Source organism: Nicotiana tabacum, chromosome 9 (assembly GCF_000715075.1).
Source record: "Nicotiana tabacum cultivar K326 chromosome 9, ASM71507v2, whole genome shotgun sequence".
NCBI lineage: Eukaryota > Viridiplantae > Streptophyta > Magnoliopsida > Solanales > Solanaceae > Nicotiana > Nicotiana tabacum.
In genome coordinates this window covers 75,324,159-75,352,127 of record NC_134088.1, presented here as the reverse complement: position 1 = coordinate 75,352,127, position 27,969 = coordinate 75,324,159, and the positions used below count along the sequence as shown (strand labels likewise).

General features: G+C 40.2%; 1 protein-coding gene across 3 annotated transcripts in view; it reads right to left on the bottom strand.

Annotated features, from left to right (window-relative positions):
• Positions 1 to 694: 694 nt before the first annotated feature.
• Positions 695 to 27,969, bottom strand: part of LOC107784425 (uncharacterized) — a 29,009-nt gene continuing 1,734 nt past the window's right edge. The window contains exons 2-10 of one of the 3 annotated variants that reach the window (XM_075221752.1): positions 23,653 to 26,242; positions 23,491 to 23,566; positions 21,369 to 21,684; positions 21,033 to 21,280; positions 19,595 to 19,801; positions 19,426 to 19,518; positions 19,247 to 19,345; positions 18,854 to 19,166; positions 695 to 929 (exon numbers count right to left, since the gene is read on the bottom strand). In XM_075221752.1, coding sequence (XP_075077853.1) covers positions 18,858 to 19,166; positions 19,247 to 19,345; positions 19,426 to 19,518; positions 19,595 to 19,801; positions 21,033 to 21,280; positions 21,369 to 21,684; positions 23,491 to 23,566; positions 23,653 to 24,560 — 2,256 coding nt within the window. In that variant the 5' untranslated portion in view covers positions 24,561 to 26,242 and the 3' untranslated portion in view covers positions 695 to 929; positions 18,854 to 18,857. Of the gene's footprint in view, positions 930 to 18,688; positions 19,167 to 19,246; positions 19,346 to 19,425; positions 19,519 to 19,594; positions 19,802 to 21,032; positions 21,281 to 21,368; positions 21,685 to 23,490; positions 23,567 to 23,652; positions 26,243 to 27,969 lie in introns of those variants that run through there. The other 2 variants (XM_016605558.2, XM_016605565.2) reach the window with 2 other exon arrangements.

The following is a 27,969-nucleotide window of genomic DNA, read 5'->3' as shown; positions in this document are numbered from 1 at the left end:
TTTACTCAAAAGTCAAACCTTAGTCAATTCTTCCAACTTAAAGCTTCCGAAAACCTGAAAATCAAAACTGACGATTCACACAAGTCATAATACATCATACGATGCTGCTCAAGACTTCAAATAGCTTAACGGAATACAAATGTTCAAAACGACCGCCCGAGTCGTTACAATATTGGTAACGTAGAAAAAGCTAAAGAGCTAAAATGGCGATTACTTGTGTGAACCAGTAAAGTCTATCTACTTCTTTTACATTTGAAAAAACTTAATTCCTATAAGTGCCTTTTTTTCTTCGTTTTTTAGCCTCTCTTAACACTTTACTATTTTTTCCTTGTTCCTCGATACGTTTTCAATTCCATTTTATACCAAATGCCCCCTTTCCTGTTTGAGGGTAAAAGAAAAAGAAAAAGAAAGCGTGAGAAGGTTTTTGCTTTTCGGATTTGGCATTGACAATATGATTTCAAACAATTGTATTTTGGATGAATTGATTATTGGATTAGCTTTTTGTCTTGAACATGTTAGAGCGTACGTCGAATTTTCATTGGAAAAAATAAACATGTTTTAATCAAAATATAGAAACAGATCTAGAAAAGTACTTTTGAAAAGTGGGACGATGCAACGTATTTCCTAAAAATAACTTAAAGCACTGTTATATTAAAAGGCATTCGAATCTAACTAAACATTACAGTGGAGATGGTGATTTTGCAACCATCAACTGATTATTAGTATTATCATCATCTATGCAATTAAATATGCATTCACAATATGTAGAACCATCATATGCCATTTGACACAATGCTTTGTAAATCAGATAGAAAGTAGCCTGAATGCACTGTTTAAGACACCTGTCATGACATGAGCAGTGGTGCAACTGTTAAATCCAACGTCAACTGAACATTCTTTCCCTTCAACTTTACCAATAATTCCCTCTTCTGCATTAACAAAAAAATATTATTGTTGTAAAGTAAAAATATTAATGGTTTTTTTGTAGCTTGATGTAATTGTCCCAATGTTGGAAGAGAAGAGACAGAATATATACTTGATATAAAAGTTAGAAGGGCGACAACGAAGAGTATATTAACGAACTTTGCTATTTTGAAAATTCGTCAACAACATTTACCACACAATACACATGATTTTTTTCTTGGATTCTGTTTACTCGCAAAATCAAATAACAATTGAATTTGTAAGTGGTTTTAAGGATATGCGGATTGACTTGATACAAAATGATAAATTGAGTTGCATTTGAAATAAATAACGATAAAGTAAATTCAAACCACACGAATTTGACGATTTCAGTCTTGGAAGACTAGTCACCCTCGAACCGGATGTACTTTGATCGGTCTTGAGATACAAATGAATAAGAGCTTAAAGAGAGAAATAATAATATATTGCTTTTTAGTGCGTGTTACAATGTGTTCTATGAATTATCAGACCCCCTTTATATAGTAGATGAGTCCTACTTTAGGTACAATTCTATAAACGGTAAATAAATCTCTTGATTTACTGATCAACGATCCCTTATCGATACGTGCCGTAATTTCCGCCGTAATATTCGACCGGTCACGGATATTTCTTCCTTCTGTTGGCTATGCTAACAATGTTTCTTCGAACTTATTCGAGGCTAGAACCGATTCCGGGATCACGTTCGATATTCTTCGAAGGCAGGCATTTTGCACCCCGGGTTCTAACCGAGTGGGACTTGGGGTCGATCTTTAGCCCTTTATTGCCAACTTCCGAGCCTGATCTACCATGTCGCAGGTGAGCTCGATTTTGGTCGTATACAGATAGTCTCCTCATTTTTTGGAGAGTAGACGGCGAAAAACGATATGAGCTTCTGATTCTTACTTCGATATCCCGTGACAGAAACGACAAAACAAAAGAAATGTCTCGTCAATCAAGTCTTAATGGCATTAAATGCTTGTCAGCCGTCGTCGGCCATTCCAAGATGCGAACTACCTCCGAAAAACTATAAATACCTCTTTCTTTATTCATTTAAACTTTACATCCAAGTCTTCTACCCTCGTACCTTAGAAATCTCAATATTTTCTGGCACTTATATCCCGGTTATTTGATATCTTTTGTAAGAACTCTTGTTCGTCTTCATATCAAGCCATCAAGTGGATTCCTTTAACTTCCTCTTTTTTCCCATTTTCCTCCATTTTTCAAAGGAATGGCGAAGACTTCAAAAACCGTTTCCCAAAAAGAAACTCATTTCTTCTCGCGACCGGCCACCTAGGCCGAAGGGACCGCTTCGCGTACTGCCGTTGAGGAACCAGTACCGAAACCTCCTCTGAAAATGTTCATCCCCAGGGGGTGTCCGGTCAATGTTGATTTTAAGGTTGAAAAGATTTCCTCCGTACAAGGACAGTGTGAGGAGGTCTCGAGGTACCTCTGCTCGATCACTTAGGATGTTCTCCCCACGGTAAAAAAGGATTGCAATTGGGTTGACAAAAAAGTAGTGGTTCCCGACCCCGATGAAGCCATCACCACCCACGTTGAGGGATAGTTAAGTGTCTACACCCATACCTTTACACTGGGCCCATTGTATCCGGTCATCATTGACTTTTGCAAAAGATACAAGGTATGTATCGATCAAATTCACCCTTCACTCTAGAGGATCGTGATCCTTCTCCGATTCTTTGTGAGCAAGATTGATGGATTCCCGTTCACCGTCGACCACCTTATGCGCTTATACAGTCCCCGAATCTTTTGGGGGGACTGATAAAGCTTGTGCGTCGGGCCAGCAAAGCCTCGTTCTCAAGTATTGATGAAGACCGGGATCGAGGTTGGCAAGGTCGTTTCGTCCGAGTGTGGACTTCAGATTTGATCCCAGTTGAGCATATGTTGTGTCCCGAGAAGTGGAATACACTATGTAAGTACAATTTTGCTTTCAAATTTGATTTTACGCTTTTGTTCCTTCCTTCTTATCGGTGCTTTTGTGGTGGTGCAGCTGTTGCTCGGGTCCCGAATGCAGTCCCTCGATTCAATGAGTAGGTCGAGGGAATCGTATCACAAATGCCCTATTCCTAGCGCTCATGGCGCGAGCTTTCGAAGGGCTGTTGGGAGGTCCGTTCTCATGGTGAGATTCCAGTCCGTAGCAAGTAATTTTTGGGTTCCTCTTGTGTTGTTAAGTTCTTACTTGGTGTGATAGACATCACTGAGTCACCCTCGTTCACAGAGTCCATGTATAACGAGGTTTAGACGGAGAAAGAACGTCCCAATGAGGGGGCCCATGGAGCAGACGACCCCTTCTGCGGCTTTTTTGATGGCGTGTACTCTACCTCCACGGAGGACATCACTGGATTGGGTGACTTAGAGGTGCCTAAGAAGATTCCATCTTCGGGAACAAGCAGGCTTTCCTCATGCCCGAAATTGATCAACCGACTTTCGGCTCCGAGCGCGGATCCTGACAGGAAGCGATCCATTGTCATCTCCATTCCGGAGGATGCCTGAGTCCTCTCCTCCCTCGTAGAGGTGGCCAGCTATCTTCGGTGTCTGTGACCGAGGAAGACCACGACAAGATGAATGAGGTAGATGCGCCCTGCCTGTTCAACGAAGCACAACAGGTGCTAAACTGGGTAATTTCAGATATTTCTTGATGACTTTAACTTGTACTTAGATTAATTCGTAGATATCCCTAACATTTTTCTTTGTGTCTGTAGGCCTCGGTGCTTCATCTTGAAACTTTTCTTCGTTATCGGGACGAGTTGAACCAGCTTGAGGTCGAGGTCCGAGGGCTCACTAAGAAGAGATATATTTACAAACTTCTCAGCGAGCAACGTGAAAGGCAGGCTAAAAGCCTCCGAGCTGAGCTGGAAGTGGCCCGAAAGGAGCATGCTGACCTGGTCGAACAGGTAAAAATATTTGAAGTTAGTGACGATGAGCTAGATTCGATAATTAATGGTAAAAATCTACAGGTCAATCAGAAGATCGATTAGATCGACCAACTACGAGCTGAACTGAATGTAGTCAAGCCTGAAGCCGAAGAATTGAGAGGCGGGATGGGCCGCCTGGCCTCGGAAAAGGAGACTTCTCGGGTGCATCTGGGTTTGGCATAGGTCCATCTTTGAGCGGCAAAGGAGAAAATCGAGGTGCGAGCCCAAAATCTTGAGGAGTTTCAGTCTCAACTAAGCCCGATCGTCGTTGATCGAGAAACTCTCGCCAAGGAGCTCGAAACGGACAGGTCGGTGGTTGTGGTGGTCAAAGCCGATGCCAACGAGATGGTGGCCTAATATAAGGCTGACGTTGTGGCGGTCAGGATCGACTGAAGGATATCGTCGATCATGCGAAGCGGCAATCCCGAAGGGAGGCCCTCGAGGAAATTCATGCTCGAGATTTTGACTTAGCGGCTGAAATTGAGCACTCCAAGGTGCTCGAAGTTGAGGCCAAGAAGTTGGTGTATCCCGAGGATGAAGAAGACTCTGAGGGTTCGAGCGAATTCGAGGGTGGAGGAGACTCCAAAGACCCTGGCGACGAGGAGGGTTCCGGTGAAGAACATATCGTTTAAGTTCCTTGTACATTTTCCTTTGTTTATTGTGTTTTTGTACTTTTGTACTTTTTGTCAAGGTTGTTTGGTATTTGTAAAGACTATATGTATATATAGTACAAGGCTTCTTTTTTCCCTTCAACAATTTCTAAGTTCATTTTCCTTTGCTTTATTCTTTATGTTTGCAAAGATTGAAATGCCTTAGCATGAAATAGTTAGGTCATGTTCGGAGGTTCGAACGGGCCTTACCTTCGACATTATTTTGTTTAAGGAATCGTGGGGATTTGGTATGACCGGAAATGTTTCCCCAAAGTACTTATAATTTTTTAGATCATAGTTTGCCGAGGGTAGCCTTTAGAACTAGTTTAGAAATTTTGAAGGCCTTATTTTTTGTTACGGGTCTCAAACGTCTCCAAGCCATTTTAGTATGGCCGTAGCCTTTTTAGTTCGGGTGTTTCCCAATGGAATTTTGCCCCGAGTTATTCAGTCTTGCCTAAGATGACAGTCCCCGAGTGGGGATGGTCATAGCCTTTAAAGTTCGGGTGATGCCTAATAGGTCTTGTGCCCCGGGCTCTGATAGCCCAGGCTGCCCGAATTTGTCTTTGGACAACTGTCCTCGAGTGAGAGCGATCCTTTGAACCTAGATAAAGGCGACCCTTGGGCTCGATACCTTTGGGGGATCGAAAGTATGAAATGCTTTAAGAGAAAAGAAATAAAAGAATTTTTTTAAGGGACAAGATATTTATCCGCAAGGTAAAGAGTTTTTTTATTTTTGTATGTAATATATATGGTTACACATGTGTACAAGCTTTATGTCAGGACTTGAGTAGTCTATGTGGGCATAGTTAATTTGACCGTTTGGACCTTACAGTAAATCTTATCGATCGAGCCGAGACTATTCAGTCACAAAGTTTCTTTCCTTACTAAAGTCCTTATCCGGGCGTGATGCCCCTTAGTGTTGGAGGCCGGTCATAGAGAAACCACGAATACTGCTATTGTGTTCTTCAACACTGATTCGTAACCGACCTTCAATTCTAAGTTAGCACGATTTACTGTTGCCTCGTTAAAAACCTTGCCGGAAAACCAATTTGGAACAAAACCGATCCAAGGGAAAAAGAGTGCAACCCGTGCTTTCAGGCCTAAGAATTGTATCTTTCTTTGAAGGTTGCCTGCAAGTGTTAGTTCGAAATGTAAATAAGTAAAAGGAATAAATGGGGTCGTGCCTTAGCATTAGTATCGCTTTAAGTGAGTACGTTCCAATTGTTTAGTAGTCATTCCCCGTTCATTTTTCCGGGTTTGTACTATCCTTATCCATTGATCTCGATAATTTAATATGGACATTCCCAGTTCGGCCCCAGCTTCCCTTCGTTTGGGTTCCGGGTGCTTAGTGTGACCTTTCTTAACACTAAGTCCCAAGTGTCGAAGGTTGGCCCTTCGATTGTAATACCTCTCGATCCGCTAATTTTAGGCGGCCAATCGGACAAGGGCGGCTTCGCGCCTTTCATCTAATAGCTTCAGGCTCATGTTCATGGCTTCGTTGTTTAATTCTTTAGCTGCATATTGGAACCGTAGACTTGGTTCTCTATCTTCGACCGGTATTAGATCTTCGGCGCCATAAACCAGTGAGAATGGGGTGGCCCCGGTACTAGACTTTGAGGTCGTGCGGTATGCACATAGGACTTCACGCGGTTAACCTCTTTTTGAGGTTTTGGAGTATGGATTTGTTGGTCTATTCTGTTTTTCCGTTCCCACTAGGGTGGTAGGGCGTTTATAGGATCCTTTTGATCTTATGGTCTTCGAGAAACTTGCTTACTTTGCTGTCGATGACTTGTTTCCTGTTGTCGCACACGATCTCGAACGGCATTCCGAACCGACATATGATGTGGTCCCAAATGAAATTGATGACTTCTTTCTCTCTAACTTTCTCATATGCCTGGGCTTCCACCCACTTAGAAAAATAATCAGTCATAAACAATATAAATTCAGTCTTACTGTGTGCCCATGAAAGGGGGCTAACGATGTCCATTCCCCATTTCATGAACGGCCATTGTGACAAAACCGAACGAAGCAGCTCCTCGGGTTGATGAATCACCGGAGCATGTCTTTGACATTCATCACATTTTCGTACAAACTTCTTCGCATCCTTTTCCATGTCGATCCAGTAGTAACCGGCTCTGATTATCTTTCGGACAAATGATTCGGTGCCTGAATGATTTCTGTAGGTGCCTTCATGAATTTCCCTCATAACGTAGTCGGTATCTCCTGGTCCTAGACATATCGCGAGTGGGCCATTGAATGTTCTGCTGAACAAGGTTCCGTCTTCGGACAAGCTGAACTGGGCTGCCTTCATACGCAAGGCCCTCAATTCTTTTAGATCCAAGGGCCTTTGGTAGAGGCCATCCTCCTAGGCCGTTTCATTCAGCGCTCCAGGCATCCCACGGTGCCTCAGTTGGCCGTGGCCCTGAGATGAATTATTCCGACCAACTAGCCTACAGTGCACCACCAGCTCCTATTAGTGCACCTCAACTCCAAAGTTTTCAGGGTGGTTATTCAGGTCGACATGATCAGTTTCAGGGTCAACAGTCACAACAACCGAGGTTATGTTATATTTGTGGTGATCCGAGGCACATTGCTAGATTTTGCCCTCGAGCAACGGGCATCTCACAGCATCAGATTTCTCGTGCCATGTTTCTGGCACCAGTTGCTACACCACCTGCTCAGCCAGCCCGAGGCAGGGGTCAGGCACCCAGAGGGAGAGGCCAGACTGTTAGAGGTGAAGGTCATGCCGTTAGAGGTGGAGACCAGCCAGTTAGAGGCCGTCCCAGGGACGTAGTTCAGGGTGGTGGGCCCCAACCCCGATGTTATGCTTTCCCGACAAGGCCTGAGGCTGAGTCATCTGACGTTGTTATCACAGGTACTGTTTCAGTTTGCAGTAGAGATGCTTCAGTTCTATTTGATCCGGGATCTACTTACTCCTATGTGTCATCCTATTTTGCTTCCTATTTGGTTGTGCCCCATGATTCTTTAAGTGCTCCTGTGTATGTGTCCACACCAGTGGGAGATGCTATTGTTGTAGATCGTATTTATTGTTCGTGTGTGGTCACCATTGGGAGTCTTGAGACTCGTGTAGATCTTCTATTACTCGATATGGTTAATTTTGATGTCATACTGGGTATGGATTGACTATCACTTTATCATGTTATATTGGATCGTCACGCCAAGACGGTGACATAAGCCTTGCAGGGGTTGCCTCAATTAGAGTGGAGAGGGAATCTTGGCCATTCTGCCAGTAGGGTTATCTCTTAGGTGAAGGCTCGGCATATGGTTGAGAAAGGGTGTCTAGCTTATTTGGCTTATGTTCGCGATTCGAGTACGGAGGTTCCTTCCATGGATTCGGTGCCGGTTGTTTGTGCGTTTCCAGAGGTGTTTCCTGCAGACCTGCCGGGGATGCCACCCGACAGGGATATTGATTTCTGCATTGATTTGGCTCCGGGCACTCATCCTATTTCCATTCCGCCATATCGCATGGCTCCGCCAGAGTTGAAAGAATTGAAGGAGCAGTTGCAAGATTTGCTTGATAAGGGCTTCATTAGACCTAGTGTCTCGCACTGGGGTGTACCCATGTTGTTTGTGAAGAAGAAAGATGGATCGATGAGGATGTGTATAGATTATCAGCAGTTGAACAAAGTCACCATCAAGAACAAGTATCCATTGCTGAGGATTGATGATTTATTTGATCAGCTTCAGGGTGCCAAGGTGTTTTCAAAGATTGATTTGAGATCTGGCTACCATCAGTAGAGGATTAGGGCATCTGATGTTCCTAAGACAGCTTTTCAGACTCGGTATGGGCATTATGTATTTCTAGTGATGTCATTTGGGCTGACATATGCCCCAGCAGCATTCATGGATTTGATGAACCGGGTGTTCAAACCCTACTTGGATTCCTTTATGGTTGTGTTTATTGATGATATCTTGATCTACAACCACAGTCTAGAGGAGCATGAGCAGCACATTCCGATCATTCTTCAGACTCTGAAAGACAGCCAGTTATATGCTACGTTCTCAAAATGCGAGTTTTGGTTGAGTTCAGTTGCTTTCTTGGGTCACGTTGTATCAGCAGAGCGTATTCAAGTAGATCCTAAGAAGATTGAGGCAATCTAGAATTGTCCTATACCCACATCAGCTACAGAGATCCGTAGTTTCCTGGGTTTGGCGGGCTATTACCGTTGATTTATGGAGGGGTTTTCATCCATAGTAGCCCCGTTGACCAGATTAACCCAGAAGGGTGCCCCGTTCAGGTGGTCAGACGAGTGTGAAGCGAGCTTTCAGAAGCTCAAGACAGCTTTGACTATGGCACCGGTATTGGTGTTACCCACAGGTTCAGGATCTTATACATTATATTGTGATGCATCTCGTATTGGTCTGGGTGCGGTATTGATGCAGGGTTGCAAGTTTACTGAATGGAAATAAGGAATTGGTTTAATGATTTTCTAATGTTGGCTTGCCTGGCAAGTGAAATGTTAGGCGCCATCACGGTCCCGTAAGTGGAAAATTTCGGGTCGTGACAGTTGGTATCAGAGTACTAGGTTACATAAGTCTCACGATTCACGAGCAAGCTTAGTATTGTTTGGAGGATCGGTACGGAGACGTATGTGCTTATCTTCCAGAGGCTATGAATTTTAGGAATAAGATTCACTTTTATTCTTCTTTGTCGTGCGATTTTGCTTTCTCAACACTGATTGAACTCTTCTACTCTTATTCTCTCGCAGATGGCGAGAACACGTACCGCTTCCTCAGCTGAGCAGCAGCCAGAGCCTCCAGTGATAGCTCTTACGCGGGGCAGAGGTCGAGGCAGGGGCAGGGCTCAGCCTAGGGCCCGAGCAGCAGCCCCAGTAGTGGAGCCTCAGATAGAGATTGACAAGGAGGTTCCAGCCTAGACTGTTCCTGTCGGACCAGCTCAGGTTCTGGAGGGGTTCATTGCTACCCCAATACTTCAGGACGCTTTGGTCCATTTAGTAGGCCTTATGGAGAGTGTGGCCCAGACTGGCGCATTTCCCATGGCACCAGCAGTCTCTCAGGCTAGAGGAGGAGCCTAGACTGCTACCACTCCCGCTCCGGAGCAGATAGCTCCCCAGTATCAAGCTCCAGAAGCTCAGCCAATCGGATTAGTTTAGTCGGTTATCGTGGTACAGGTCGGAGATGGGCCAGATATGTCTTCAGAGGCTTTATGAAGATTGGACAGGTTTACCAAGCTCTTTCCTGTTCACTTCAGTGGTGCCCCTTCAGAGGACCCCCAGGAGTATCTTGACAGCTGTCACGAGGTTCTATGGAACATGGGTATAGTGGAGACCCAATGGGGTCGATTTTGCTGCATTTCAGATGACTGGTTCTGCCAAGAAATGGTGGAGAAATTACTTGTTGACCAGACCAGCTGGGTCGCCTGCTCTTACTTGGGACCAGTTCTCTCAGCTCTTTATAGAGAAGTTTCTGCCTATCACATTGAGAGAGGAGCGTCGTCGTCAGTTTAAGCGTCTCCAACAGGGCAGTATGACTGTTACTCAGTATGAGACCCATTTTGTAGATTTGGCCCGTCATGCCATTCTTCTGCTTCCCACAGAGAGAGATGGTGAGGAGGTTTATTGATGGACTTGCTCAGCCTATCAGATTGCAGATGGCTAAGGAGACTGAGAGTGAGATTTCTTTTCAGGCGGCTGCTAATGTCGCCAGACGAGTCGAGATGGTTCTTACTCAGGGAGGTCAGGGGTCTGACAAGAGGCCTCTTCATTCGGTGAGTTCAGCAGTGCCTCATCTAAAGGCAGGAGTACTTTTGGTAGAGGTCATCCTCCCAGGCTATTTCATTCAGCGCTCCAGGCATCCCACGGTGCCTCAGGTGGTCGTGGCCCTCAGATACATTATTCCGACCAGCTAGCCTACAGTGCACCACCAGCTCCTATTAGTGCACCTCCACTCCAGAGTTATCAGGGTGGTTATTCAGGTCGACAGGGTCAGTTTCAGGGTCAGCAGTCACAACAGCTGAGGTTATGTTATACTTATGGTGATCTGAGGCACATTGCTTGATTTTGCCCTCAGGCAACTGGTAACTCACAGCATCAGAGTTCCCGTGCCATGGTTCCGGCACCAGCTGCTGCACCACCTGCTCAGCCAGCCAGAGGCAGGGGTCAGGTAGCCAGAGTTAGGGGCCAGACAGTTAGAGGTGGAGGTCAGGCCGTTAGAGGTGGAGACCAGCCAGCTAGAGGCCGTCCCAGGGATGTAGTATATGGTGTTGGGGCCCAGCCCGGTGTTATGCTTTCCCAGCCAGGCCTGAGGCTGAGTCATCTGACGTTGTTATCACAGGTACTATTTCAGTTTATAGTAGAGATGCTTCAGTTCTATTTGATCCGGGATCTACTTACTCCTATGTGTCATCCTATTTTGCTTCCTATTTGGTTATGCCCCGTGATTCTGTGAGTGCTCCTATGTATGTGTCCACACCAGTGGGAGATGCTATTGTTGTAGATCGTGTTTATCGCTCGTGTGTGGTCACCATTCGGAGTCTTGAGACTCGTGTAGATCTTCTACTTCTCGACATGATTGATTTTGATGTCATACTGGGTATGGATTGGCTGTCACCTTATCATGCTATATTAGATTGTCATGCCAAGACGGTGACCTTAGCCTTGCAGGGGTTGACTCTATTAGAGTGGAGAGGGAATCTTGGCCATTCTGCCAATAGGGTTATCTCTTATGTGAAGGCTCGGCATATGGTCGAGAGGGGGTGTCTAGCTTATTTGGCTTATGTCCGCGATTCTAGTGCGGAGGTTCCTTCCATAGATTCGGTGCTAGTTGTTCGTGAGTTTCCAGAGGTGTTTCCTGCGGACCTGCTGGGGATGCCACCCGATAGGGATATTAATTTCTGCATTTATTTGGCTCTGGGCACTCAGCCTATTTCCATTCTGCCATATCGCATGGCCCCGCCAGAGTTGAAAGAATTGAAGGAGCAGTTGCAAGATTTGTTGGATAATGGCTTCATTAGACCTAGTGTCTCTCCCTGGGGTGCACCTGTGTTGTTTGTGAAGAAGAAAGATGGATCGATGAGGATGTGTATAGATTATCGGCAGTTAAACAAAGTCACCATTTGCGAACAAATATCCATTGCCGAGGATTGATGATTTATTTGATCAGCTTCAGGGTGTCAAGGTGTTTTCAAAGATTGATTTGAGATCTGGCTAACATCAGTTGAGGATTAGGGCATCCGATGTTCCTAAGACAGATTTTTGGACTCGGTATGGGCATTATGAGTTTCTAGTGATGTCATTTGGGCTGACAAATGCCCCAGCAGCATTCATGGATTTGATGAACCGGGTGTTGAAACCCTACCTAGATTCCTTTTTGATTGTGTTTATTGATGATATCTTGATCTACTCCCACAGTCGAGAGGAGCATGAGCAGCACCTTCGGATCGTTCTTCAGACTTTGAAAGACAACCAGTTATATGCAAAGTTCTCAAAATGTGAGTTTTGTTTGAGTTCAGTTGCTTTCTTGGGTCACGTTGTATCAGCAGAGCGTATTCAAGTAGATCCTAAGAAGATTGAGGTAGTCCAGAATTGGCCTATACCCACATCAGCTACAGAGATCTGTAGTTTACTGGGTTTGGCGGGCTATTACCGTCGATTTGTGGAGGGGTTTTCATCCATAGTAGCCCCGTTGACCAGATTGACCCAGAAGGGTGCCCCGTTCAGGTGGTCAGACGAGTGTGAAGCGAGCTTTCAGAAGCTCAAGACAGCTTTGACTATGGCACCGGTATTGGTGTTACCCACAGGTTCAGGATCTTATACAGTATATTATGACGCATCTCGTATTGGTTTGGGTGCGGTATTGATGCAGGGTGGCAAGGTTATTGCATATGCTTCACGGCAGCAAGGTTCACGACAAGGATTACCCTGCTCATGATCTAGAGCTGGCAGCCATTGTTCACGTGCTGAAGATTTGGAGGCACTATTTTTACGGCGTGCCATGTGAGGTATTCACTGATCATCGGAGCTTGTAGTATTTGTTCAAGCAGAAGGAACTCAATTTGAGGCAGAGGAGGTGGCTAGAGCTATTGAAAGACTATTTTATCACCATATTGTATCATCCCGGGAAGGCCAATGTGGTGGCCGATGCTTTGAGTAGAAAGTTAGTCAGTATGGGTAGCCTTTCATATATTCCAGTTGGTGAGAGACCGGTTTCATTGGATGTTCAGGCCTTGGCCAACTAGTTTGTGAGGTTAGATATTTCTGAGCCCAGCCGTGTTCTAGCTTGTACAGTCGCTCGGTCTTCCTTGTTTGAGCGCATCAGAGATCGGCAAGATGATGATCCGCATTTACTTGTCCTTAGAGACACAGTGCGACACGGTGGTGCCAAGCAGGTTACTGTTGGAGATGACGGAGTTTTGAGGATGCAGGGTCGTATTTGTGTGCCTAATGTGGATGGACTTCGTGATTTGATCCTTGAGGAGTCCCACAGTTCCCGGTATTCTATTCATCCGTGTGCCGCCAAGATGTATCAGGACTTGAGGTAGCATTATTGGTAGAGGCGAATGAAGAAGGACATAGTTGCCTATGTAGCTCGGTGCCTAAATTGCCAGCAGGTAAAGTGTGAGCATCAGAGACCTGGTGGTTTACTTCAAAGGTTAGATATTCCTGAGTGAAAGTGAGAGCGTATCACTATGGACTTTGTTGTTGGACTCTCACGGACTCAGAGGAAGTTCGATGCAGTTTTGGTCATTGTGGACAGGCTGACTAAGTCAGCGCATTTCATTCCTGTGGCAGTTACCTATTCCTCGGAGCGATTGGCAGAGATTTATATTCGTGAGATCGTCTGTCTTCACGGTGTCCCCGTGTCTATCATTTCTGATCGAGGTATGCAGTTTACCTCACACTTTTGGAGGGCAGTTCAGCGTGAGTTGGGTACGCGGGTTGAGTTGAGCACAACATTTCATCCTCAAATGGATGGGCAGTCCGAGCGCACTATTCAGATCTTGGAGGATATGCTTCGTGCTTGTGTTATTGACTTTGGAGGCTCTTGGGATCAATTTTTGCCGTTAGCGGAGTTTGCCTACAATAACAGCTACCAGTCGAACATTCATATATCTCCCTATGAGGCATTATATGGTAGACGGTGTAGGCTGCCAGTTGGGTGGTTCGAGCCGGGGAGGCTCGGTTATTGGGTATATATTTTGTTCAGGAGGCCTTGGACAAGGTCAAGATTATACAGGATCGACTTCGTACAGCTAAGTCCAGGAAAAAGAGTTATGCTGACCGTAAAGTTCATGATATTGCATTCACGGTTGGAGAAAGAATATTGCTTCGGGTATCGCCCATGAAGGGTGTTATGAGATTTGTGAAGAAGGGCAAGTTGAGCCCTAGGTATATCGGGCCATTTGAGATCCTCGAGAGAGTGGGGGAGGTAGCTTATCGACTTGCGATCCCTCCAGGGTTATCCTCAGTTCATCTGGTATTCCATGTGTCTATACTCCAGAAATATCATGGTGACCCGTCCCACGTGTTAGATTTCAGCTCTGTCCAGTTGGATAAGGATTTGACTTACGAGGAGGAGTCGGTGGCCATTCTAGACCGGCAGGTTCGTTAGTTGAGGTCAAAGAGTTACCCTTCAGTTCGAGTGCAGTGGAGAGGTTAGCCTATTGAGGCAGCTACTTGGGAGTCCGAGTCCGATATGTGGAGTAGATATCCCACCTTTTCACCAGCCCAGGTATTTTTTCTATGTCCGTTCGAGGACGAACAGTTGTTTTAGAGGTGGAGAATGTGATGACCCAAAAGATTGTCTTATGTTTTAGAACTCGAATCTACGCTCTTAAACCTTAAAAATCTCATTTTTACCCTCCTCAATTTGCGTGCGCAGTCCGGGCAGGTTTCCGGAAAGCTTTTATATTGAAAACTAATGAAAATAAGAATTTTTGCCTTAAAAGTTGATTTTAGTTGACTTCGATCAACATTTTTGGTAAAAAGGCCCGTATCTGTACTTTGACGGTCTCGGTAGGTCCGTATCGAATTATGGGACCTGGGCGTATGCCCGGAATCGAATTTGGAGGTCCCTAGCTTGAGTTATGAATTTTTGATGAAAATTAAAAGTTTGGAAATTATTTGTTTTTAAGAATTGATTGATATTTGGCATTGTTAGTATCGGGTACGTATTTTGGTTTCGGAGCCCGGTACAGGTTCATTATAATATTTAAGACATGTCTGTGAAATTTGGTGAGAAATGGAGTTGATTTGACGTGATTCGGACGTCCAGTTGAGAAATTAGAAGTTTTAAAGTGTTCTTGAGAATTTCATTTGATTTGGTTAGAGTTCTAGGTGTTATTTTGGCGATTTGATCGAGCGAGCAAGTTCGTATGATATTTTTGGACATGTGTACATGTTTTGTTTGGAGCCCCGAGGGCTTAGGTGAGTTTCGGATAGGCCACGGGATGTTTTGGACTTGGGAAAAATCTAGCTTCTACAGATTCTAGTGTCTGTCATATCCTTTTTCGCGTTCGCAAAAGTCCTCTCGCGAACGCGAAGAGTAATCTGATGAGGCTGAGACTTCTTCTTCGCGAACGCCAAGTGATGGGGGATTTACCCTTCGCGAACGCGACCGGCTCAACGCGAACGCGAAGCATGTGGGGACCTGGGGGGGGGGGGGGGTTGGTCGTTCCTTCAGCGCGAACGCGAGCCATTCCTCGCGAACGCGAAGGCCAGAGGGGAGTGATCATCGCGAATGCGAGCTGGGTCTTGCGAACGCGAAGGCTTGGCAGCCAGTACCCTTCGCGAATGCGACAGTGCTCTCGCGAACGCGATGAACACTATCGCCCAGCACTTAACAGAACCCAAAACGGGATTTTTGCCAAAAAAACTCATTTTTCTCAAAAACCAAACAGTGATGGGCGATTTTTCAAGAGTCATTCCTTCCCCAAATTGTTGGTAAGTGATTCTAAACCATCTTCTTTCAATTACCCATTACATTTCTTGAATTTGCAACCTAAAATCTAGAGTTTTCATGGTAGAATTAAGGGTTAGGGTAAAAAATAGAGATTTCGGAAATTTGGGGATTTAGACCTCAATTTGAGGTCGGATTCCAAAACTAATTACATATTCGGGCTCGGGGGTGAATAGATAAAAAGATTTTGGTCCGAACCTCGGGTTTTGACCAAGCGGGCCCGGGGTCGATATTTTGACTTTTTGAAGGAAAATTTGGGAAATTTAATTTATGCAATATAATTGATTCCATTAGTAATATTTGATATTATTGAGTGATTTTTGAATAGATACGAGTGGTTTGGAGGTGTATTAAAAAGGAAAAGTTGTGATTGAGAATTAAGTGGCATTCAGAGCGAGGTAAGTGTTGTGTCTAACCCTAACTTGAGGGAATTAGGAACCTTAGATTATTTGCTAAGTGAAATTCATGTGAGCGGAGTATATGTGAGGTGACGAGTACCTATGCGCCGCCAATTTACCTGTTTTTCCATGTTTCTCTATTTTTCTGATATTGTCTCATTCCTATGCCAAATTTCTACGTGTTATACTAGTGTTGTTCAAATTATTGTTCTTATCATGTTTACGGAATTTTCTGATAATAATTGAGTTTTTATTTCAAGTTGAGATTGATATTATGGAACCAAATGTTGAAGTAAGGTTTGTACTTGTTATTCTATCTCCCCGTTGTTATTTATGCATTGCATTATGGTAAGGGAGAGTGTTAAGGCACGAAGGGTGATGTCGTGCCATATTGTGAGTATTAATGCACGAAGGGTGATGCCGTGCCATATTGTAAGTGTTAATGCACGAAGGGTGATGCCGTGCCATATTGTGAGTATTAATGCACGAAGGGTGATGCCGTTCCATGATATGAGAGTAAAAGCACAAAGGGTGATGCCGTGTCGTTTCTATTAATTTTATGGTGAGATTGAGAGTAAAAGCACGAAGGAGGATGTCGTGCATTTTTCTTTATTGTATTCACTATCCCTGTTGATTCATGGTATATTGACTGCTTCGGTGATCATTCTGTTGTAGTTCTTTATCTTGTATTCCCCTCAGTATGTCTCCCCTCCCGACATTTTCTGTTTAGTTCTTCATTCTTGTTATTTGCGTACACACTGTTCAATTGTACAGGTTGATTGTAGGTGCCTTGCCTTAGCCTCGTCACTACTTCGTCGAGGTTAGGCTCGACACTTACCAGTACATGGGATCGGTTGTATCATGTTGCACTCTGTACTTTTGTGCAGATTTTGATACCGGCTCAGGTTGATCGAGATTTGCTATTGGTCCGCTGTCCGGAGACTCAATGTAGATTTGTCGGCGTTCACAGACCTTGAAGTCCCCGTCTATCTTTTTATGTCCTACTGTTTTCTTTCATTCAGACAGTTATATTTCTTTCAGACTATTACTTGTAGTAAATTCTAGAATGCTCGTGAATTGTGACTCCAGATCCGGGTGGTAGTAATTAATACAATTTTATGATATTCCGCACTTATTATATTTCATTTTAGTTACTTATTGTTATTTACTGAATGAAAATAAAGAATTGGTTTAATAATTTTCTAACGTTGGCTTGCCTGGCAAGTGAAATGTTAGGCGCCATCACGGTCCCCTCGGTGGAAAATTTTGGGTCGTGACATATTCTCCTGTCACTTCTCCCAAAATCCTGAAAGAGCTCTTCCGTTACTATCGACTGCATATCTTCATCAAATTCACATTTCTGTCTTTATTGTTAACCTTTAGACAGAGAGATAACCCAAGAAAGCGAAAAAGATATATTAACCAAATAAGAGGCTGAGTTTCTCACTTTCGTTCATTGATGCAAATCTGTTCACCGTCAAGTTAATTTCGGGTGAGGACCTACTCTTGTTTTCATATTTTTTACTAATGTTTATCATCTTCTTATTCATAAGAGTTCGTATAGTATTATAACATTAACGACATTCATATCATCACACGAGCAACATAGACTAATAATCACTATTGCGAGTGAACTTTACAAATGATAAGAGCTAATATACTGTAAAACGTTTTCCAACTTTAAAATTAACTGATGGTAACTGAACAAAAAAAGGTAATGTACCGTAATAAGAAGCGGTTGGTGTGACTGGTGTAAAAGAGGTTACATTGTCATAATATAAGAATCAAACAAAGTGAGGTTCTAATGATCAAAGCTGATGGACGGTTGATATCCATATAGATAGTCATGAATATCTTAATAATTGAAGTAAGACAAAATACGGAAATCTGTGTTCTCCTATTTTATGAAATTATGCACTAGTTCAAACCAAGTAATACAGAAGTCAAACATTGCTTCACCTACATGGACTAGTTCAAACCAAGTAATACAGAAATCAAACATAACTTCACCTATTTAATATGTGAAAGCCATGATACCAATTATAGTTAAATATATGTATTCAGAAGTAAACCTGCAAATGGCTGGCGACATTTTCTCTAGTTAATCAAGGGACTTTCCTTTGATCAAGAATCTTTTTTGGTATCAACACACATAATTACATTGAGATAAAAATATCAAACAAGCTAATTCATGAAATTTATGTCATCTTTTTCCTACTACTATTGTGTTTGTTTGGATCTTGAATGATACTATCTAATGCTGCTCAATATCAATAAAGAGTTGAAAAGAAAAATGAAAAAGGTTGCAACTCCATATGGTAGAGACACTACCATTTCTTTTTGTACCTACAAATACTTGCTACTACTTTTTGTATATTACTAAAAAAAACTATGTGCTAAAGCATAAATGAAAGTTGCACTTCTAAGAACAAAATAGATATCTCTGTAGAAATCAGCAGAGGTATCTGATTAGTTGACTGCTATCCAGTAATATGCCAGTGAAATAGAATTCTCTAAATACTTGAAATAAGTTCATTGTCTATTCATAAAAATTTGTGAAAGTTTTATAGCACATTCTTGAATGTAGAAAAGTACCAAAATTAGATAAAATATTATATTATCTTGTCGATTTATCATAAAAGAAAAGGGAAAAGTTTAGCTAAGGAAAAATGGGTTCTATAAGTGATCGAAAAATAAGAGATTGAAAAATATAGAAGCCTTTCATAGTGAAGCAGGATGGTGATCAACAGAGTTCATGCACAACAATTATTTATTTATTTCATCCTTCAACAAAAAAGAGCAAGGAACCTCAGTTGTTGGCATGAAAAATAAAAAAAACGTTCTATTTATTCATTTGATTAAGAAATACTCATCATATCATAGTGGAACTATAATTTGCATAAAAAAAGACATGACAATAGAAAGTGACAAGGTGGCTAAATAAATGAATATGACATGTGATAATTGTAAAAGTTAGTAAAAGTTTACTAACCTTTTCAGATGCATGTATCTGGTTCAGTTGAAGATGGTGTTGATGAAGGCTGACAAGAGTATATGCTTGCAAGTTGTGCAACTGTATTCTCCAAGTTATCCAGACGTCTTTTTAGTGAAAGATTTTCTTTTCGAGTTGCATTCAACTCATCCAACAGTGTAGCCTTAGAGGAATTACCACCTTTTAACTCCTTAGCGGTTGTTTCACCCCTAAATCCAACCACATTGCTCTTGCATTGAGGTCCAAAACATCTTTCTACAACCTCAATATTTATAAGAGACGGCTCGGATTGTATCAGTTCTTGAATTTCGGCCTAAAAAATAATGATCTTTGAAATAATGTAATACTTTGATAAAAGGAAGGGTGTAAAATGAAATTTATCAATCAACATACATATTTTTCATTGGTTTCAGGTTTGACAAGCTTATCGTCCTTCTTATGAGTCTCAAAGAAAATAGTCGTCATATCTGGTGGATTACTATCTTTGCCTCCCTTTGCATTTAAATAAACAAGTCAAACAATTCTTTTAAACAAAGAGGGGGTTTCTTAATACAATAGCACAATTTACTTACCAGCTCGTAAATAATTTCTCTGATAGGCTTGTTGCCCGTACAATGAGGCATAATCAACTTAGACTTATTCACTGAGTTTCTCATACTTCTTTCCTATAACAACAGAAAATAGAAGGTGTGGTATGCCGCTTAAAAAATTAAGATGCTATAAATATTTATGAAGCCATACCTTAAACTTTTCAGATAAGAAGTGCTCTTTGACCAACCATTCCCAATCACTCTTGTCGACCCCCTCTGGCACATCCTTTAGAACGTCGCGCAATGGCTTAGATTTCACAATCAAGTGAAGCGATCCTCTCCAATTGTTCCATAACCTTCTCATATGTTTCAAGACATTATCTCTTTGACAATTTATGTCAGCACTATCAAATTTGTCCTATAATATTTTAAAAATATCATCAAACATGAAACTCAAAAGTTTTAGATAAACTAAAAAGAAAAATTGAACCAACAATATGAAATTAAATATTTGAGAGTTACTAGTGACAAATTAATTTATCTCTTAAGATGGCGCAATTATTAAATGCGAAAACACGCTCGACAGCATAATTTGATCTTATATGAACATTCCAAAAACAACATGAGAGAAGAGCAGATACATTGATATGATTCATAATCTACATTCAGCAAACAAAATGCTCTACTATAAGCCTCAACAGGTCATGTCATCTTGTTTTGCAAATTGAACACTTACTTTTGACTTTGAAACATCAACTTCTTAAGTTGAACTATTTGGTAAAGTCCGTCTACAGCTAAAGGTCAAATATGTTATGTTCAGCTAACTACATGCTTAAAGACATCTGTGCTTTATTAGCTTTTGGGGATTAATATATGGCTGTAGTTGGTTTCTAGTGCTGTATAACTTGTTCATGGTCTTTTTGCAGTTGGAAGAAGGGCAAGTGAAAAGGCAATCAAGACTGGAAGAGGAGGATGAAGCCAAGGCAGCTCTAATGAGTAGGATACACAGGCTAAGTAAACTGATCCTTGTTGCTTCAACGAATTCAATCCTTGGGTATTTGGGTGATGTTGCCGGGCCTCAGAAGCATTCATGTGTCGAACATCTGAGTCAAGAAGCAACCAAAGAAGACTGATTCACCTAATGGGATGTAACCACAACACTCTCGTAGTGCTAATTTTTTTATATCTATAATACCTTACCATTTCAAAAAAAAGGTTTCTAGTTCCTATTACATAGATATTTTTCTTCTAAAAGTGTATCAGTACTCATTAACATAAGGAATGACAGGATTTGACGATTTTTGTGTACTGAAAAAAGGATGTTATTGTCTTTCTAGGGGGAAACATTTCTTACTACCTTTGATGACGAGAAAAAATGCAATAAAGATCATAGGAAAAGTTACTGCTAAGAAATAGATATTTTTCTCAGTTTATGATGCAGAAGAAATAGGATATTGGGGTTCTGTAGGAAAGCACAATAAACTATATGTTTCTACTCATTTAATTTTCCTTTTGAATTCTTACAATCCGAAAAAAAAAAAAAAAGAACTCGACAGATGTAATGATGTAAAGTCACTAGTATTTTATTTTCATTTGTGAACGAAGAAAAGGAGAAGGCAAAACAACAAGATAATACTTTAAATTCTTACAGTAACAACTTCCCACATATGGTCCAGCTTATATTCTTCGATGTCCGCCCATGAGTGAACGCGCAGTGGGCACTTATTACGGTCACGAACTAATATACCTAAGTGTCTCACAAATGAGGTTGAATTCTTCCCAACAACTCGATTCTGGTAGAAAGTGACGCTCAACATTTTTTCAACTTTCAGTCCTAGAACATTTTTACACCTGTTCTTTCCTCTCACTTTTTTTGCCTTTTCAGATTCACATGGACCTGATAATTTTAAATTTAAGTCAAACAATAAAAAAGTGGCAGTGTAATAACAACAAAAAATATATTACAACTTGAAAAAGTGAAATACTTATTTCGTTTCTCTGAGTGTCTTGCATCACTTCAACTTCTTGCGGGAGGGAAACATCATCTTCTAGTGGATCAAAACTAGGAGGTGCAAGACTCTTATTCTGAGCTAGTTCGTTCAGATAAGAAGCTGCTGCATTACGATTTTTACTTTTGCCAATCGGGAGTCTCTTTTCAGCATTTACTCTTACTGAATCCAAAGTTCTGAAGCTTTGCCCTCGTCCCCTTGCTAAGGCGCCAGTTGCAACAAATGAATGCTTAACAGTCTTTGAAGTTGATTCCATTTCAAACTTCTCAGATTTTGATGGATTCATCTCAACCTAATACAACAAAAGAAAGCTGAATGTTGTTAAGCTAACTCGATAAGAAAAAATAGTTCAGCAATTTGTCAATAAGAAAAGGGATGCCAACTAGCACTTTGACTCTTTTTGAGGCATGAGAGTGCATTACAACCTAAATGTATTAACAAGAAATAATATTTGGAATATGGACAATGTCCCTACAATTCTTCACAATTGTTTCCAACAGCTGAAACATGGAAACTCAAATTATCTAATGTCCAGTCAACTTTCTGCTTTTATAGGTTGGAGAGTTCTGACACTGAGCTTAAAAGAAGGTTGATTTCGGTAATCCTTTATGGTTTTAAAATCTTCTTTCTTTATTGTTTTATTGATCCTTAGAATCATAAAAAAAAAATAACATGAAATTTCAGACTCTCATAAAGGTCACAACGCTAAAGAAGCAAAAAAGTCTCACGAAGCATGAAGATATGGAAAACCATTCCCATTTGTATATTCTGGACCACATGGCTGGAAAGACATAATGCTTACTTTGAAGGAAAGAGAAGGAATATATAAGATAAAAAGCAAACTCTCATAGTTCCGAGCCCAGCTCCAACAAGTTCTTCATGAGGAAAGGTACTTCTTTTGATCTGAAAAGGGGGTTGCCCTTTTTTTGGTTGAAGTACCCACGACTTTGGTCGTACTCAGTTTAAACCCATAAACCCAGCTCCACTTACTTGTATTTTTGGTGTAAAAATAGTACATTAGAGACTATAGATAAATATCTGAGTTTTTTGTATTTGATGGGAGGGAACATATAGCTTAGTTGTTTTTTTATAAGATATATAGCTTAATTGTTGTTTGGGTGGTTGATTAGTCCTGTACTGATTTTGCACCTTCTTGGTACTTATGTAATAAAAACCTTACCTAATCAAAAAACAAAGATCACACTGGTTGGCAGGCAATAGAAAACATGGTTGGCGAAAATTGGCAGAAACAATTAACACATAAAAACATAGAAATATAAATATTTAGCAAGCCAATTTTATCATATATAAATATTTAATCAGTTAATAAGCAACCACTTAACTGACCGATTTTAAGAGACCTTTCCCTCTCATGCAACTAAACATGCTAATCATATAAGTCCAGTATGAACATCGTAAAGAATTTAACAAATTAAAAGCAAACATGATAAAGTTCCAAACCTTAATGAGTTCTTTTCCTTTTCATTTGTGTAGAATTATCTAACTCCTCTAAATCACCATCCTCCTTCATAATGTCAAAAAAATCACGAGGTTGAACTTTTCGTACAACATGCCACCCTTTATTGGAAAAATCATCAGCATAAAATACTTGTGATGCTTGGTTGGCTAATACAAAAGGCTTATTTGTTTTCAGAAAGCGCTGGCGGTTAACACTTACAATCCCATATTCATCTACTTTAACTCCCTTTTCTTGTTCATTTATATCAAACCACTTATATCGAAACAAAACCACTCTTCTGTTTCCAACAAATTGTAACTCAAGAATCTCAGTTAGTTCTCCATAGTAATAAATATTTTTATTCTCTTCATCTGTCTCACCAACTACAACCACCCCACAATTCTGAGTTCTTAAACCTTTATCATAGTCTTGCATATGAAACCTATATCCATTAACAACGTAGCCATGGAAACTTGTTACATATGGCGTAGGACCACGTGACAATGAGAACAAATCTATCATTTTCTAACTATCATCGTGTTTGTGCAGACCTGCAACCTATCATGAACAAGTACATAATTTAACAAATACTATTTTCATACTTGGTTTGAAAACTAATAATTTCTTATTAGTACTCACCTTTTCTTTTAACCAACTAATGAATTGCCGATCCGAAGTTTCTTGAGAGTTATTAGCTGGAGTTTGTGAAATCTCTCTACAAAAGTTGAAGAATAATATGTCATTTTAAGTAAAAAAGTTAGAGAATGTATAAGTAAATTATTGGATTAAATCATTGCTTACTCGAGAAATGGTTGAACTCCATCACAGTTCTTTAAAATATAAATATGTGCTTGCTCAAATTCATATGAATCAAATCTGCATGGTTTGCCACCTCTTAAAGCTCTTCCAGGTTCACAAAAAATTGTTAAACCTCCATCACATTCTACAACACCACCATCACAATTCCGTTCAAAGCGATTAAATTTTATTTCCATTGTATGCAAATACCTTGAACATAAGGTCAAACATTCAGTTGCTAAATACCCCTCTGCAATAGAACCTTCTGGGCAAGCCCTATTACCAACTAAAGACTTCATAAAGTATATGTATCGCTCCATTGGATACATATGCCGATATTGAGTAGGTCCAGCAATCTTAGCTTCATTAGCTAAATGAATCGGCAAGTGCTCCATGACATCAAAAAAAATAGGAGGGAATACATTTTCTAACTTGCACTTGGTTTTCGAAATTTGGCAATCAATTTGTTCTAATTCTTCCATGCTTAAACATTTCGCTCCAAGAATGATGAAAAATAAAGATAACTCAATAAGTGGTTCACTCACAGATTTGTAAAGCATTCCACATATCGCAAGTGGGAGTACATATTGTAGAATAATATGGCAATCATGACTTTTTAAGCCTGAAATTTTACGATCCTTAAGGTTGACACACTGAGAAATGTTTGATGAAAATCCATCCGGGACCTTCAGATTGTTTAAGAAATCGCAAAACTTGTACTTCTCTTCTGGAGATAATGTGTAACATGCCGTTGGTAAGTCATATTTATCCCCATTTTTTATTGGATACAATTCTTTCCTTATATTCATCGCTTGCAAATCTAGCTGAGTTTTTATGGTGTCTTTGGTTTTTCCTTTGATATTCAAGAGTGTCCCCAAAATATTATCACATATGTCCTTCTCAAGGTGCATCACATCTAAATTATGATGCAACAATAGAGTTTTCCAATATGGAAGATAAAAAAAAAATACTCTTCTTATTCCAATTATCACCCCTTCTCTCGTGTGATATTTTAATCTTCTTCTTTGGATCCTTTGTTAGTTGCAACCCATCTAAATCAGCAACTTGACCAAGTATATCTTCGCCGGATAATATTTTTGGTGGTAATCGTCGCTCCTTAGTGCCATCAAATGACTCTTTATCATTCCTCCATTTATGATCAAGAGGAAGAAGGCGTCTATGGCCCATATAACACTGCTTTTTACCATTTTCTAACCTAATTGAGAAAGTTTCTATATTGCAACAAGGGCAAGCCAATTTACCTTTTGTACTCCATCCGGACAAATTCGCATATGCTGAAAAATCATTAATGGTCCATAGCAAAGCTGCATGTAACATAGAGTTCTTTCTAGCCGACACATCAAAGGACTCCACTCCAGTTTCCCATAATTCCTTTAATTCTTCAATCAAAGGTTGGAGATAAACATCAATTGCATCTCCCGGACTTTCAGGACCAGGGATAAGCATCGACAAAATAAAATTCTCTTTCTTCATGCATAGCCAAGGTGGTAAATTATAAGGAATAAGTACCACTGGCCAAATGCTATATGGAGTTTTGGAATTTCCAAATGGTTGAAAACCATCTGTAGCAAGTCCAAGTCGAACATTACGAGGCTCAACAGCAAAAGATTGGTGAAGTTCATCAAACGTTTTCCATGCTATTGAATCAGCTGGATGCCTCATTATACCATCATCAACTCTTTTGTCATGATGCCATGTCATCAAAGAAGATGTCTTTGAGGACATAAACAATTTTTGAAGTCTTGGCTTTAGAGGAAAATAACGTAAAATCTTGTATGATATCTTTTTTCCATCTAAATTTTATTTCCCCGCTACGTTTATCCTCTTTCCACCTAGATGCACCACAAACTTTGCAAAATTCAAGAAGCTCATCATCCTTCCGATATAGCATGCAATCATTCTTACATGCATCAATCTTCATGTAAGAAAGCCTAAGGTCCCGAATTATCTTCTTTGCTTCATAATATGAAGCGTTCAAGTTTGATTCATCAGGCAACAAATCTTCCTTCAACATTTTCAACAACATTGTAAATGACTCATTACTCCAACGACCAATACTTTTAATGTGAAGTAATTTAATCAGAGTAGAAAGTTTAGAAATTTTTGAACCTTGGTACAGTGGTTGATCAAAATCCTTTAAGAGCCTATAGAATATTTTTGCTTCCGGATTTGGTTCCTCCTTAACAAAATCATCACCGCCCGTTTCTATATTGTCTCTATCGAAATTGGGGTATAAATCTCTTAAAATCCCATGTATTTCATCTTCACCATCACTATCTTCAACGTCATTATCATCTGCAAGCTCAGAATCTGAATGTGGCTCACCTAACCTCTTCCCGTGGTGATACCACAAAGTATAATTTTGAATTATTCCATATACTATTAAATGTGACTTAACCTGCTCACGTGTTCCTGAATATGCATTACCATATTTGACGCATGGACAACGTATTGTGTGTGTTTCTCCTAGTCTTGTAAAAGCATAATCCAAGAATTTCTCCACCCCAAGTTTATAAGCATCATCAAGTCGATCATGAATAAGTTGCATCCATTGTTTGTCAGGAGCCATAATCTAGTACATGCATAATATGTATACAATAAAATTATATTAACAAAATAATGCAAAAGGAGCAAGAAGTAAATGGAATAAAATTCATTTACATAGATTAAGAATCTATGAATATTCATATAGTTGCATAAATAATTTAACAGATTAATTAAGAATTTATGAATACATCAGATTGTCAATTATCTTGTATCAATGTAATCTAACATGACTTGCACTCTTTGGAGTTTATACAAATATTGGCTTGATTAACCATATTTCTGATTTTTCTAGCTCCAGTTCCGGCATAATCGATTGTGTTCTTGCCATGGTTAGATACTATAGTAACAAAGTTAACTTTTCTTTTTCCCTAGTTAGAAAGTCTTGCTTTTTGTCATCAAGAGCATAAAACTAAGTACTTTCACAAGTTTCTATTTCAAAATAAAGATGGTAACTTGTTGGTTTATCAGCTAGTAATTCTTATCTGTTTAATTGGTTTTGCAAAATATGAAGCTCCACTTTTGAGATAAACACAGAGTTCCCTCAATGAGATTTGATGCCTATTATGTAATACTTTATTTTTAAAGATCTTTATTATCTATCAAGTGGGAACCTTTAATAGTAAAGACATATTTTACTACCATAAAGCTTCATGATACTTTAGTATTCTACTTGTTTATTTGGGTTATCCAGGAAGCTAGTCGATAAAATTGCAGTTATAGGGTACAGTGTGTTATTCCTGATTTTTTCTATTTCAAAAACTTTTAGGTATTGCCAATAAGTGCAGAAATTATACAAATATGCAGAGCAGTCTTTTCTAAATCAGCACAATGATATCTCAAACATCCAAGTGCATAGCACAACCCAAACCATTTTACTTGATAGAACAAAAAGTTTTTTTTTTACAGCAAGACAAAATTATATTTTTCACAGATTTCAAATTGGTCGATCATAAATAAGTAGATTGTGAGAATGGAAAATATCCAAAACTAATTCCTAGCAGCCAAAACCAAAGAGCATCAAAGAGAAATAACCAAAGAATTCTTCTACAATGCAATTACCACAATTACCACATTAGCAGGAACATGAACATAAAAAAGAACAACTGCTAGTGTCACAATTACATTTGCTTTAGATAAAAGATCCAAAATTAATAACACAATTATAATCTTAATTATTCACGTTGTCCCCAGTTTCCTTTTTCTTTTTCTTCTTTTAAATTTGAGTAGCTAACTAGATTGACATAATGAATTAAGTCTTTATGTTCCCAACATATACGAGAAGTAGTGCTCCGAGTTATCTTCGGCACTTTGTTATAGTACATAGACATAGGAGACAATAGTTGGAGAAAATAAACTAGATTTTCTATTTGAAAAACTATAAAGCTGATTCTTGCACATCAAATTCGTGAGCAAAATATTTCTTGGATTGTCGTTCTGTCCATATCTTATATAAAAGTCATAGAGATAACACCATGTTCATTGACAGATAAAGAACAAGGAGAAAAAAAGTAACACAACAGGAGGATTCAAAATCATTTTGACGATAGAAGAGAACAAACCTAAGACCTGTTTTAAAATACAATCACGACCAGATCCAAAAAATTATTTCTTCTGTCTCTAGTTAATATAATTAGGGAGAAAGTGAGCGAATTCTTATCTAACTTAGGAGGGAGAGTTCGGTACTTCGGTTTGGTATTTCGATATTCGGTTTATTAATTGTGAATACCAAATACCGTACCAAAGTAGTTCGGT